Source organism: Pseudopipra pipra, chromosome 17 (assembly GCF_036250125.1).
Source record: "Pseudopipra pipra isolate bDixPip1 chromosome 17, bDixPip1.hap1, whole genome shotgun sequence".
Classification (NCBI taxonomy): Eukaryota; Metazoa; Chordata; class Aves; order Passeriformes; family Pipridae; genus Pseudopipra; species Pseudopipra pipra.
Window position 1 is genome coordinate 8,519,144 of NC_087565.1, and position 15,543 is coordinate 8,534,686.

The 15,543-nt window shown below is 43.1% G+C and overlaps 1 protein-coding gene across 1 annotated transcript; it reads right to left on the reverse strand.

Annotated features, from left to right (window-relative positions):
• Window positions 1-563: 563 nt before the first annotated feature.
• On the reverse strand, window positions 564-7,040 carry FAM210B (family with sequence similarity 210 member B). The gene is made up of 3 exons (XM_064674166.1): window positions 6,801-7,040; window positions 4,650-4,822; window positions 564-3,238 (listed from the first exon to the last, which is right to left on the reverse strand). Exons 1-3 carry the CDS (start codon window positions 6,951-6,953, stop codon window positions 3,022-3,024), a joined length of 543 nt encoding a protein of 180 aa, XP_064530236.1. The 5' UTR covers window positions 6,954-7,040; the 3' UTR covers window positions 564-3,021.
• Window positions 7,041-15,543: the final 8,503 nt, after the last annotated feature.

Genomic DNA, 15,543 nt, shown 5'->3' on the forward strand with positions numbered 1-15,543 from the left:
AATGTGAGCACTCAACTTTGAAATAAAGATTTGTTACACTGCAGCCAGCATGGTGGGGTTCCTTGTGGCACTGGTCTCTAACAGCAGCACAGCTGAACTCCTCCTCTGTGGTCACTGAGTAAGTTTAATTCCCACCTCTGTCAAAAAGGAAGCTGGTATAAAGTTCTTTTCAGAGTGCTGGTACCACCAAGCAGGTACACTTAGTTAACAGAAACTGCATTAATGGAAAAAAAGCACTTAAGTACTATCTTAAATTAGCATGAATTACTATCCCTCAATCCCAAATCAGGATTACAAGGTAAGTACCAAAGGTGTTGCTCCTTACCTTGGTAATTTATTTAGACTTTAGCCTGCTTTGTCCTTTCTTAAATGAATTCATTCAAACACAACATGATCTGCAAGCACTTCTAAGAGAAAGGTCTGGAAAGTATTATTATCAAATAGGATATGTCATATTAATGTCTGGCATTGGAAGACATTCTTTAAAATGTACCAAGGGTCAGGACCTTTTGCCACCAAAATCTGCAGACCAACTATTTTCCAGTAAAACACTTCATGCAAACTAAGAGAAAGCAATTTATTGTATTTTCATTATAAGACTTCAATGTCATCTTCACTATTTTACAAATGCTTTTAAAAAAATGATCCTTTTACAAGCAAGGATTCTAGAATTCAAAATATATTCTCAAATTAATTTAAAATATACTTTGCCAAAAAACCACTTCATCTAAACAAATTGCCAGTAGTTTATACAACCATCTTTATAAGTAATCTGAATTCTGGTCATAATTTATATGAAGCTGTTTCTTTTTACAGCAAGAAAACTCTAGTGCTGGTGCCTTGTAATGACATTTGCTTTAAATTATTCCAGCTTTACATGTGATTTTTGAGAAAGAGAAGGAAGAGTAAAAGCTTGTTCTATCAAGTTCAGGACAAAAAAGACTTAACAGAACTGATTCTAAATAAGAAAACAAGGCTGCCTCATACTTATTCTGGAATTCTTTTATTATTATTTGGCTGTTGTCTTACACTCTAATTGCAACATAAAGTTCTTGACTTCTAGCTGAAGCTTGTGGAATATTTAATATGCTTGAAATCCAGGTAACTGTGGGTTTGATGTAAGGTGCACTTCAAAATATATTCTCAAATTAATTGAAAATATACTTTGCAAAAAACCCACTTCATCTAAACAAATTGCTAGTAGTTTATAAAACCATCTTTATTTTAAGTAATCTGAATTCTGGTCATAATTTATATGAAACTGTTTGTTTTTACATCAAGAAAATTACTTTAGTGCTGGTGCCTTCTAATGACTTTTAAGTACATTTGCTTTAACTGATTCCAGCTTTACATGTGATTTTTGAGAAAGAACAAGCTTTGACTATTCCTTCAAGTTTAGGACAAAACAGTCTTATCAGAACTGATTCTAAATGAAGAAAACAAGGCTGCCTCATACTTATTCTGGAATTCTGTTATCTTTTTACAGATGGAGCTGGGGAACTTCAGTGCATCCAACCTGCCTCTGGATTGGACTTTCTACGTGAGGAAGGAGTTAAGGTGCAATTTAATTTTATGGCAATAGGCTGCTCATAACAAGAAGTTATTTGCTCTTTCTCTTCCTCAGCCAACTCTCATCCTCATCTCATGATTCCTTTCTATTAATTCACTACATTTCAGGAAAAAAAATTGATCACCAGGGCAACTTCCTCTCTTTTACTTTAATCAAATTCCTCTATGGGCAGATGTGTCAGAGCCACCTTGGGGCCAGTGTAAGGACAAAGAGAAGGTGAAAAGACCTGGAAGGAGGAACAGGTCCAAAACACCACAGATCTGGCTCAGCCTGTCTCACACCAGCACAGTTCTGAGTCTCAAAGCCAGGCTTACCCCAGAATGTTACCCTGACTACTCAGTTTTGGGATTCAGTCTTTAGTTGGAAGGTGGAATGTGAAAATGCACATGTGTATCTACATTCTAATAGAAGTGGAAGGAAAAGCAGAAAAATAGAATAAGGAAAGGAAAAGCAGCTCTAATTGGTACATTCACCAGTCTCAGTCAAAACCATAGGAATTGTTCCTCAGAAGCCATGAATTGGAATGTCTGGACTTCAGGTGCAGGTTTAAGACTCCTCCCCAGGAGCAGAAACTGCTTGGGTTACTTTTAAGATAAAAATGTGTTTCCAGTACAAAGCCAGATCTCAAGACATTAAAACACCACAGCTTGTCTCTGACTTGATTCTCTTTGGAGCATGTTCACATAGGAGGTAACTCTGGTTATACTGATTTCAGTAGACTCAAGATCCCTTCTGAGTCTATAGGCATAAAAAAAATTAAAGTAAAGCAGTTCAGTAAGACCAGCTCCCAGCCTATAAATAAAACACATTTTCAAACAATAAAATCTTGGAATATGGAAGCAGTACAATGGAGCTGTAGTTTCAGACCAGTGCACCACTTATTCTGGCTAAAACAATTATCACTGCAATAATTAATCACAGGGGTACTCCCACTAAAGTTAGTTCAATGTATGTGTTGTACTGCAAGACAGGCCATAATAAAACCCTCTTCTAACAAAAGAAACACCCACTTGCCACTTTAGATTCCAATTTAAACCCTTACCAAAAGAACCACCTGTGTAGTAGGATATTATTCTACTGGAAAGAGAATCTTACTGTTTCTCAGCTACACAGTAATGAACTAATGCTGAGACTCAGTTCTGACAAGGAAAAAAATTAAGGCCCAAAAAGAAAGATTGTAAAGCCCCAGGATGTGTTAAGAGACTGCTCGTTGTAAAGCATTTATACTACCAGCTGCAGTGCAAACCAGACACCATTTTAACAGGTTTTTCCAAAGGAGAGGTGGCAAAAGGGAAAGAAGGTAAGGATAGCATTTTTCACAGTGACATTTACCTGAAAGAACAAGTCAGAAATGCAAGGTGAGGTCAGCACGAACATAGAATCCAAGGAAGTCTTTTAAAGAAACTTTGTGGATATGGAGCATTTAAAAACCCAAATCCAGTGACAAATCATCACGGGTTGGAGGCAGGAGGTTTGAAGAACCCGATTTTGCGGCAGTACCGGACAACAAAGGGCACAGAAACCACCGTGATGCTGATCCGGACCGGAGCAAACAACTTGTGCACAGCATAGGCCAGGACAAAGGTGCTGGTGCCTGCAGCCATCCTGGACTGCAGGGAGGATTCACTGAAACCAAGCTTCAGGAGAACTGCAGTCATATCCACACCACTGGGGGGACAGAGAACAAGACTCCTTTAGTTAATTCTAAGGTTTGTATTTTTTAAAATATAAAGTGCAGTTTAACGTGGCACAGTTCCAGCTCTGGAATTGATGTGCAAAGTAGATGCTGTTAAATATTGAAAACAATGGGTTATTTCAGCAGTAACAGCTTAAATTCTGTATCAACAACACATGCAGTATTTCCCGATTTCAATTTTTTTCTAAAATTGGCAAGTTCCTTGTGAAGTCAAATATCTCCTCAGTTTTCCAAATGTACAGTTGCAGCACATGCATGGAAAACACTGATAGAACCACACAATGGTTTGGGCTGGAAGTGATCTTAGAGATCATTTAGTTCCAACCCTTCAGCTCAACCTTTGGAGAGGAAATAATCTATTTTTCCACACAGGGATTTTCAAAAAGTTAGTGTGAATTTGTGTTGGAAATGTGTCTTTCCAAATTTCACAATAAAGTCTATCCTGTCTCTGGAGGAAATTTATCACTTAAACATAGAATAATGCAAACCAAATGAGGTACCTGTAGTTGGGCTTAGAGTGTTCTAACACAGGGGTACAAAGCTGCTACATGAGAAGTATCTTATCTAAAATCTAGCAAGTGAAGGAAGTAGTATGGATCTCAAATGAGCATTATCCAGCAAATCCATGAATATTTTAGTTCTCTATACACATAGCAGCTTTCATCAAGGTTCCTGTGTTTGGAGCAATTTTTCAAAAGAAGTTGTTAGTGTGACTTTTCTCCCTTCAGTTGCCAGTACAGTACCTTTTAACTGGGAGTTCATTGTCACCCTGTGCCACAAAGTAGTAAATGGGAGAAATTCCTGTATTCCCACTGGAGTCAGGAGGAAGCAGCAGGGAATGTTTGTCTCCTCAGCTGAAATACCTCATTTCAGCAGACATTTGTACCTGATGCACTCCCACCAAAGCCACACACACAATTTCTGTATACATTACATGTTCTTTTTACTCTAATCCTGTTTTAGTGGCCGTTGTTTCCCGCAGTTCAACTGCAGAAACTGTGTTCAACACCCAGAAAAATAAGTTTATCTCTAAGCCCCAATGCTTTTGCATGGCTCTATCTCTACAGACCATGGCACTGTGTGAGAACAAGAGATATCTCTGCCAAACAAAGACATTCTTTCCTCTGTTCAGTTACTCTGGTGCAGTCTCTGCTGTTTTCACTGACGGTAAACCTGTGCAAAAATATCATGTACAACTTCTCTCATGGCTGATGGGAGATCAGACCCACTTATGGACCCATCCACACTCAAAATTCAGGTTACTGTGTATAGATCCTACAGGCATAAGGTACATGTCTCCTGCCAGGAATAAGCACAGTGCTTAATATATTTTTCTTGGCCAAACCACTACTTTGAGGCAACAGACAACTGTACAAACCTCACCTTGACACAGCCAGGTAGAAGATTCCTAGAGATACTAATGAAATTCCAACATGGAATGAAACCCCCACAGCACCATATTCTTTAAAAACTTGTTTTAGCTGCTGGGATTTGTTGAGTTTCTTGTTCTCACCACTGGGATCAGTGGCTGTGTATTTGGGGGGTTCACGTGCATCCTAAAGAGAAAACAATTAAAAGTATTTATTAGTATTAAGCACAAGATCATATTCCAGTCAGTTGAACCAATGTGAAATAATGAAAGCAGTGTCTTGCAAACAGTGATTTGGGAAAACAGTAACACACTTCTGCTCTTTCACATCAGCAGAGCAGATGCCTGTGGCAGAGCCCAGGCAAGGTCCCTTTTCCCAAGTATTCCTATCAAAGGGATACACTGAGCTTGGTGTAAGTTCTTGCATAATTCAATTTTCATAATTAAAATCAGATTATTTTATCCAAATGCGTTTGGAGGCACACCCACACAAAGAGAGAGATGAGACTGAGGTGGCAGAGCCCCTTGCTTACACCCACTGCTCAGCTTTCTGCAGTGAATTCTTGGAATGCAGCTTTTTATTCCAGGGCTAAGCAGCTGGTGGCACTGGAAGCCAACCTGATACCAGGCTGCTGCTGGCTTAGTAATAACTCATTGGTGGAAGAGATCCAATGTTTAAGTTCCTATAAATCACCCTGTGTAGATCAGCTGATAAAAGGAAGAACTGCAGAACTGCAAGTGTTGACAGCAACGATCAATTCTGTTGCCACGGTGTAGACAACAACTACAAGGACGTGCCAGGGCTGGTGTGAAGAGCCCAACTGCACTGAAAATGTTTGTCAGAGTAGAAGTGATTGACAGCTTTTTATCTGGGCACATTTAAAGTGCAAAACTTCACACTAAACAGACCCCAAAGCAAACTGAAATCAGACACTGTTGATAGCAACAAGACAGCCCCTGTGCTTGCCAGAGAAGAAATACAGACAGAAGAAAGCATTGCCACAAAAGCCTCAGGATTTGGCAAATGAGGAAAAAAACACTCAAAACCGTTTTTTAAGCAAGCTCACTAAGGAAAAGAATGGATTCATAGTTAGACACTCTAATTACTTTCAGCCCCCGGAAGGAATTAGATTCCATGATTGTACTCCATGGCTGCTGCTTCACTGTGTTTCAGAACTCACCCTCTTACTCTTCAGTGTTATTATAGGAAGGAATTATTTACTGGGGAGGAGGGAAAAATGCTGTTTTGACTCCCAGCTTGTAAAATTTAAATACTGAGTTACTGAATGCAACTATCTGAATAACAAAATAGTTTCATAATACCTTCTGCCAAAAGCTGTCCCAACAATTCAATCACTGCCACATGCTTAGTCCAGAACACTCATTTATTCTACAGCATTTTCTTAAAAGCCAAGCATGGTTTGAATGGTATTTTAAAATTTAATAGCTTACAGTGAATTTTTCATACGAACAAAGATGATCGTTATCTATTTAAGGAGCCAAACGCGGATTTTCCTCAGAAAGCTGCTGAGAAAACAGGATCTGACAAACTACAGAGGTACATGAGCCTCAGGGGAACTGTGGTACAGATGGATTATATTTATTCACTCCTGTTCCCGGTCTCACACACCAGGCAATTTTGGAATGATATTGAAGAAAGACGTTAAAATAGAATCACTTCAGCAGATGTTATTTGGACCACCCAGGGTGGCCATGCCCTGAATAATGCACAGCTTAGCAAAGAAAGCTGCTGCTGCTACAGTATTTCTGCTAGAAACACAATTTTATTCACATAATTTCGGTGATTTAAGGCATGAAAACGCGTCTGAAACATCCTGTTATGCTTTGTAACGAGGCTACAGAAATCACCCTGCAAATTAAAATGTAGAAATTAAAACTATAAACGAGGCGTATCGGAACGCTCACATTCACAGTCTTGGCACCAGCAGGCGTAAAACAGCTCCCCAGTCTCCTACAGAAACCGGGGATAAACACGATCTAATGATCCCATGGCCCCGGGTTGGGGGGGTGGGATGGGTGGGACCGAACTTCTAAAGGCGCCCCAAAAAAACCCGAAAAACGCTTGGAAGCCAGGGCATTTTGTGCTTTAACCCAAAGCTCGCCCGCTCCCCACCGAGAGGCGCCCCCTCGCCCCCCTCACGTACCTTGGCGGAGCTGCCGGCGGCGCATCCCCGGGGGATCGGCAGCGGCACCGGCGGCCGGAGCGCGGCCCAGGCGGGCCGGGGGACGCGGGGCCCGGCGGGGCCCGGCGGGCTGTGGGGACACAGGCGGGGACACAGGCGGGCCAGGCGGTACATGGCTGTTCATGGCACCGGGGCGGCCCCGGCCCTGCGCGCATGACGAGCCCCACACACGCCGCAAACCCGCCTCCTTAAAGCCGCAGCGGCCCCGTTCGCGGGGCTGCGTGAGGCGGGGGCACCTTCCACCGCACCCGCTTTTAGTTTGAAGCCGTTTCCGTGTCACTCAAGGGGCTTGTAAATAGTCGCAGAGCCACAGGATATCCTGGGTTGGAAGGGACCCACAAGGATCGTCGAGTCCTGTCGCTGTCCCTGAGAGCGTTGTCCAAATGCTCCCTGAGCTCTGTCAGCCTTGGTGCTGTGCCCGCTGCCCTGGGGAGCCTGGTCAGTGCCTGACCACCCTCTGGGGGAAGAACCTTTTCCCGATATCCAGCCTAAACCTGCCCTGACACAGCTCCAGCCGTTCCCTCGGGTCCTGTCCCTGGTCCCCACAGAGCAGAGCTCAGTGCCTGCCCTTCCTCTGCCCCTCCCGAGGAAGTTGTAACTGCAATGAAGTCTCCCCTCGGCCTCCTCCAGCTGAACACACCAAGTGCCCTCAGACCCTCCTCTCTCTATCTTTCTTGTTGGCTCCCTTCAGGCACTGGAAGGCCACAATTAGGTCACCCTGAATCTTCTCTTCCCCAGGCTGAATAGGTCTTTGATGACCAGTGACAGGACCTGAGGGAATGAGCCCGGCAGAGCTCAAGGAGCATTTGGACAAATGCTCTCAGGCGCATGGTGGGATTGTTGGGGTGTCAGGTTCCCTTCTTTCAGCCTGAAGCCATTCCCCCTTGTCCTGTCACTCCTGTTCCTGACAAAGAGTCCCTCTCTGGCTTCTGTGTATCCCATTCAGAAACTGGAGGGTCCTTTGAGGTTTCCACATAGCGTTCTCTTCTCCGGGCTGAACAGCCCCAACTTTCTCAGTCTCACTTCATAGAGGGGTTGCTCTAGTAGCCTTATCGACTTCATGGCCTCCTTTGGACTTGCTCCAGCAGTTCCATGTCCTTCTCATGTTGGAGACCCAGAGCTGGAGGTCCCACTGCAGGTGGGGTCTCACCTGAGTGGGGCAAAGGGGCAGAATCCCCCCCTCACCTGCTGCCCACGCTGTGGGATCAGCCCAGGACACAGGGGGTGTCTGGGCTGTAAATGCACATGGCCAGGGCATGTTGAGCTTCTCACCCACCAATGCCCCAAGCCCTTCTCCTCAGGGTTGCTCTCAATCCATCCTTCACCCTACCTGCAGGTGTGCCTGGGATTGCCTGGACCCAGGCACAGGACCTTGAACTTGGCTTTGTTGAACTTCACACAGTCCCACCTCTCCAGCCTGTCCAGATCCTGCTGGATGCCATCCTGTTCCTCCAGTGTATGACAGCCCCACAGATCAGTGTCACCAGTGAACTTGCAGAGGGTACCCTCATACCTGTGATCACGACTTTGTCACAGCTTGCCATGGCTGCAGTTTTCCGAAATGGCTCTGTGCCATCACAGACACTCCCTGTGGGGGGGAAGGGTGAATATCACATTAACTGCATTAATGTCCTCAAACTGCACCTCAGTGCTGAACCCCAGCAATAAAACCCTGCTCTTTGCCCAGCTGCAAAGCCTTCCCTCCTCAGCCACGCTGTAGTTTCTGCAGCGATGGAAGCACAGAGGGCTGAGTACAATGGGATAACTGTGTCCCATAAACAGAAGGGCTTCCCTCTGGAAGAACTTGTGCTTTAGGAGTACAGACTGGAGCTGCATAGGACAACACTGAGTGTTACAATGCTGGAACAGCGTGGTGGGAGGCTCTTGTTAAGTGCAGTGCACCACAGAACAGATGGGTTTCAAGAAGGATCTCAGAGGAAGAGAGGGGGAGAGTTTTGCTTGTATTGAAATAGTCTGTTCTGGGTATAATCAACAGGACTGCCAGTTCTTGGGTGTTTTTCTTTGAGTTCTTGCTTCATAGATCTGGTCTCTCTCTGAATGCTTTGTAGAAAAATACTTTCTTAGAACACAATTTCATCTATTTATTATGTTTATTACTGTTCCAAAGCAATTTGCTAATGTGTTTTCTATGACTGTTTACACACCAGAACTACCTGAGCAGACAGATGATATTACTATGGCAGTGCTTTAAGCAAGACCACACTACAATATTGTCCTTTTTCTTTCTGAATAATAAAAAATCTCAGGAATTCATTCTGGTCTCAGTGAAGGAGATGTCAGTGAAGTTCCACTGGCACAAGCCACCTCTGGGCTCTGCACATGGACACTGAGTTTGTCTGGTGTATCTAATCTATTGTGGTGTATTGTAATCCATTGTGGGACAGAGACCACGGAGCTGCTCTCCCATGAGAGATGTGTTACACTGCTGCTGGACATCTAGAAATCCTGGGCAAGTGCAGAAAGGAGCAGGAGGTCAGCTAATGAGGCATAAAAGCATTAAGGCTGGCAGTTTTATGTGTACAGTCTGTCTGGCTGCTGTCTCCAAAATCTCAGTGGGTGGTTTTGCTCAGAAGCAGGAAGGAACAATATAGTAAACATCCAGTGATATATGCTCAGTGAAAAAGGAGCAAACACTGCCAAGATACCTTAATGGGAAGATGGTTTATAAGTGCAGGGGAAAAAGACATTAACTCTGTCGTGCTCACTGTAACTAAGACAAAGGGGAGAAGGTACAACTCATGTAGTTTACTATTATTTTCCTTTTTTAATTTTCCAACAGCCAGATAGTGCTGTTCTGGTTCTGTGTTATTTGTGCCATTGCAGCTACTGTTTATCATCAGTAAGTGGAAAGCTGGGAAATGAGCTGAGAGACACCAAAGAGGCAGTAAGTATAATGTCACCAGAAGATGCATTTGGATTCCTGTGAGGCAAAGACTTTTCCATAATGGCCATTCTGTATAATTTGTCAGAAATGTTTGTCATGCTTTTATCAGAATGTGTATAATGCAGTGACATAGCAAAGGTATCTATTATAAACCTCTTAGATAATAATTTCCCTTCCATAATTTGACTTTTTGAAGTCAAAATCTCTCTGGGTTTGTCAGTGCTGCAGGAACAGTGACAGAACTGAAATGTGCAATTTCTGTAACTAGAAATCAATGTTGCAGAGTTGTTCAATCTGTGGTTTGCCAAGAGACCAAGCTAAATTCTGCCCCTGACACTTGTGGGACTCTGCAACGAGCACTATAGGTCAGGAGTTAAATCCATTTGTAGGGATAAATGTGATTAGTAATTCAGTAGCAGCCTGCAGGTAAGAATGTCTTAGTCAGACTACAAGGATGTTTTGATGATGAAGAAGTCTTGGAAGTCTGCTAAGTTTTAAAAATTGCATGAGAGCAAATTCATTACACGTTTTTCAAATCATTTAATCTACAAATAATTCAGGGATTGTGAATGTGCTAGTTCCAAAATATAATGTCTTCTAATGGACACACAGGAATTGGTTCCTGTGTGAGAGAGGGAGGCAATTGCTTCTGCGTGCTGGAAGCTGTCTCATTTAACTTTATTACAAATGTAGTAATGCCATGTATATAAATATAATGAGAGAAGCTGGGAGCTGATCATGAACCTCGTTCAGAAAAGGACCTAAGGTAAATGTTTTCATACTATAATAAATTAAGGGCATGGCATATGAACTAGTTTTAAGTGACCTAGTTCTTTAGTGCATTGGCTTTTCACATCATGTTCCAGGAGTGTTTAAATCATGAAGGTGAGATAATGTGGCTAGTTGATGAGATGAATAAGAATTAAAATGATATCAGGAAAGGAATATCCATATGCAGTTGATAAACATTTTTATTAGGAAATTCTTGTGTCATGAATGTTCAAGTACATACAGTCAGCTTTCAGGGACATCTTTCTTCTCAAGCAAAACCAGTGAAAACTTGGTATCTTCTATTCAAATGGGAGAAGTCTGCAGTGCCAGGATAGCTAAATCCAAAGGAAACCAGCCTGAGTATTTTTGTCTGTGAGAGGAATTTAGGGTGAGAAAAATCTGAAACAGGACTGCAAAGGGGGAATTATTTACTTTATCTCCAAATCCTTGAAGAATGGGGCTGTGTGGGCCTCTTTCCTTTCCCTGACCTGGAGAGGTGTGGGAACTTCCATGGTTGTCCAAGCAAGGGGAGCTGTGGCTTCAGCCGAAATCCTTTATAAAGAAAATCAGGTCATTTATGTGATGACTTGTGGGATCCTCTGCCCAAAGGTGAATTTCACCTACTAAGCAGCTCTTGCTCTTTGACTTCTTAGTCTTGTTGAGCAAAAAAGGGGTGTAAAGTAAAACCAGAAGAAAACAAAGGTGAAAATATCCATATTGCTTGTATTTATGGCACCTGTTGCTGATTCCATGTGCACATGTGTGTGAGCAGACTTGCTGCTGAGCACTGAAGGTCCCTCTCTTTCTTATGGAGTTCTCATAGCTGTTTCTGGATCTTTGTCTTGTAGCTGACACAACTCAGCAGCATTAATTCTCCTCTCCACAAGATCCTCCCCAGTAATCTTCTGATGAGGTGATTTTTCATCTGGCTTGTGTGATGTGTAGCCACTTGGTTCTGTGTGAGTGAAAATCACATCCAGCATCTCCTGCTGGGTATGGGATTGACAGCCCCAGCAAGGCAGGAAGGTTGTTTTTTCACAGACCAGCTAAACTGCAGGGAGTGACAGCAGAAGCAGCTCCCTCGGCACTCACTAATGTGTTTCACCCTGATGTGGAGGGTAACTTGGCTCCATGTCCAAACAGCTCTTCGTCTTTTTCCTGTCCCTGTGTGCACTGAGGACACACAGCTTCCTTCACAGAAGCCACCAGCTGTTCTCAACTTGCAGTAACTGGGTTACATATGAGGAGGAATAATTGCTGTGCTCCTTGAGATGTGCTTATCAACAACCCATTCCAGATTTGGAAGACAGAGTTTAACATTTAACTCCAGTCACCTTTTCTGGTATCCAGAAAAGTTTGCATAAGTCAGATATGGGAAGAATTTACCATCCTCTACCCTTAGATTGATATTTATGTTGCAGTGAAGTGTAAACAATTCACTCAGGTACCTGGGGTTTGGCATTTGGATAAGATTTCTGATGGCTATTTATTTATCATTCAGTGCAACCCACTGTATTTATCATTCAGTGCCGCCCACTCCAAGCAGAGGTGTCTGCTCTAGGCCTGCACCTCTGGGAAAGAGCTTTCAAACTTCTAAACCACATGAAGTTGAGTAGCCCAGGGAAAAGTGCAGTGTCTTGTGTTGATTACTAAATGCAGAGAGGGATGTAAAATGATGCTGTTTAGTGAGTTCTGTTTAATATCTGCTGCCATTAAAATGGGCAAAGGGGTATTTTGTAAAGCGAAAAATTATGGGGCCAAACTTGGAAGCTGAGCATTTAAACTGCTTTGCTTCCTCAAGGTGTTTTACACGTCATCTGATTCCCATGGACTTTCAAAGTTGCACAGAGACTCTTCTTTAGATCTAAAACCTTCTTCTTTAGATTTAATTTTTGATTCCTCTCTCTACTGTACTGATGATAATTTAGCTTCATGACAACTTAATAAAAATTAGGCAAGGGCTGCTCAAGACAATTAGGAAAAAGATTGTCCAAGGCCAGGTTGGATGGGGCTTGAAGCAACCTGGTCTAGTGGAAGGTGTTTCTGCCCATGGCAGGGGATGGAATGAGATGATCTTTAAGGTCCCCTCCAACCCAAACCATTCTGTGATTCTATATGATTTGTATTTGTTTTTCTAAATCTTCAGCAATTTCAAATTGTTTTTGCACTATAAAAGTCAATTGTCCTCTTCTCCTTGAGGTTTAAAAGCCGTAAATAATTGATAACATCCTCTTGTAGCAGCCTATAACTCACATTCTCAAGGGCAGATTTTCCTGCCCTTTGCTCCTTCTCAATATTACTGTAAAGCAAATTGTCGGTCCATTTAGTTGAAACAAGTAACAGCCAAGGGCAGATTCCCTCTTTTCCACCACTCACTGCAAAGTGCCATAATGAGATTCTGCTCAAACAGCTCAGGGCAATGCAATATTCAATCTGCAGTGCACTCAGAAAAGGCTGATGTGAATTACTGAGCACAGTCATCAGCCACTGTTTGTCTGAGGTTACTGGAAATTGTTCCCACACCTTGCTGGTGGTTCCACTGCTCTGCTGGGACATGGCCTTGGAAGGGACTGACGCACACGCTCTGTGCTCTTACTGCGTGTGAATGCACCTGGCAGCTCTGGAATATACACCTTTAGTTTGCCAGGGAGGTTCTGATGTCATTGGCCATAAGGGAAAAAACCTTCTGTGAACTTCCTTAAAGCTTGGATAAAGGGACCAAGGGGGTCCTCAACTCCTGCCTGCTCTACACTCATGAACAGAGCAACAAGAGCCTTTGGCAGAAGGGGAGGTCCTCCTGCTTGTACCTTATGTCTGCTCTTGGATCTGAAGAATGGCTTCCCACTCACCAAGAGTAGGCTTAGATTAGATAGTAGTAAAGAATTCTGCCCTGGGAGGATGGGGAGGCCCTGGCACAGGTTGCCAGAGAAGCTGTGGCTGCCCCATTCCTAGAAGTGTCCAAGGCTGGGTTGGATGGGGCTTGGAGCAACCTGGGATGGTGGAAGGTGTCCCTGCCCACGGCAGGAGGTTGGAACGAGATAGTCTTTAATGTCTCTTTCAGCCCAAACCATTCTATGATTCTAAGTATTCTGAGACCAGCAGAGCAGCAGGTGCAGGAGGAGAGGTGCCTTCCTTTGGTGTCTTCTTCTGCTCTTTTTTTTCAACCAGAGTTTGAGATACACTGAATATTGTAACTAATGTGAATGACTAAACCTTAAGTAATATGTATCACTGGCATTGATACAGGCATTTAATAGATGTGAGTAGCTTATAATATGAGCCCGTAGCCAGAGGGCACTGTACATTACCCCAGAGTTAGAAACAGCCTTTTAGTCTGCTGACCTTTCTAACAATCCCTAACAATGGTAAATATTCTTTTAAAACGTCTGTCATTTATCAAGGATTTATGTCACATTTTCAAGTGTGATTTGGTGAAGTAGGACCACTACAACTAGAGACATTCTGTCTAGAGTTGTCAGCTTTGAGATCTTACAAAATAAGGAGCCTCTTTTTGGGCTCTGACATGTGCTGCCCTGTTCTCAGCTGTATTACTGGTGCCATTAGTACCTGGTTCTGATGTTGCTTCATGGTGGTGTTTATTAGATGATCTCAAGAGGAGAAAAGAGCCCATTCTTTGGCTCTGGGCATGTGATAACCCTGTGACTTGCCATGTTCTCTTTGTGACACTGCTTAGCTGGCACAAGCACCCACCCATCACGAGTCAGCAAGTGTGAACACAGATGTTCCCTCTGTATGTGTGAAGTCTTTCATGTGTGTGGCAGCTGCTGCTTGAGAGTAGGCATTGTAGGAGCTTGTTTGGGGCCTGACTGATGTAGGGAGACTTTAGCAAATTATCTGCAGTAGCAGGAAGGCAGGATGGAGGGGTGTTGCCTGTCTGCAGGTGGATATTTCTCCCCCGACAAACACATGCCTTACAGAGTTCAGTCAATGGATGGCACTGCTGGCTTTGCACAGCTGGGCTAGTTTTGGGAGCTGGCTTCTCTAGTGCATTTATGACTCATTGTTCAGCTTAAACCATGTCTGAAAATGTGCTGTTGTAAAGTGGTTACTTCAATAGTAGTCGTGTAGTTCCCCTGGAACAGGGAGAAAAGAGAGTGGGATGCTGATTATGGAGAAGGCCTAAAGCACATTTTATTAATATAAGCTCAACCTGCTTGGGCTCAACCTGGATCCACTGCCAGGTCTGAGGACATCTGCTTCGAATGTCATGGAATTGTATCATACAATCGTGGAATGGGTTGGGTTGGAAGGGACTTTTAAAGCCCATCCAGTTCCACCCCCTGCCATGGGCAGGGACACCTTCCACTAGCCCAGGTTTCTTCAAGCCCTGTCCAACCTGGCCTTGGACACTTCCAGGGATGGGGCAGCCACAGCTTCTCTGGGCAACCTGTGCCAGGGCCTCCCCACCCTCACAGGAAAAAATATGGACAGATATTGACTAAATTGCTGAATATTTTTTTACTGCTGCAGAAGGTTTTTTACTTGTTCTTCAGGTATGCATCCAGTTGCCAAAATATTCTTTGAAGAACTACTTTACAAACTCTACTACAAGTAGCAAGTCTGGAGGAAGTAGGCTCAGAGGTATCCTCAGCACTAGGGAAAGAGGGAGAAAAGCTGTTATTAATTATTTCTTATAAATAAGGAGTAGGAAATTTTTCATTATTTGTTATCCTATGGGATAGTACATGAGAATTCACTTATTATTCAAAGATTTAGCAAGCTTACGGGTTTATTATAGACTACTTCTCATTTGAGCTTTCTGAAGCAAATTCTTAATTACTCTGTTGTAAATCCAGAGTTTGTAAAATGGGAGATAAGAGCAAGGAGATAAAGCAATGTGAATTTAAAGGGGGAGCCAGAAAGAGGAGCTGAAAAATTGATAGCAATGAGGATCTTGAATGCTGTACAAAGGTTACCAAGCATTCAAAGAGAAGAAGAAATAGAAAAAATGAAAAGGCAAAGTTAGGAGCAAAGTTATCTGTGAACAGATCTTCTTTTTCCAGAAGC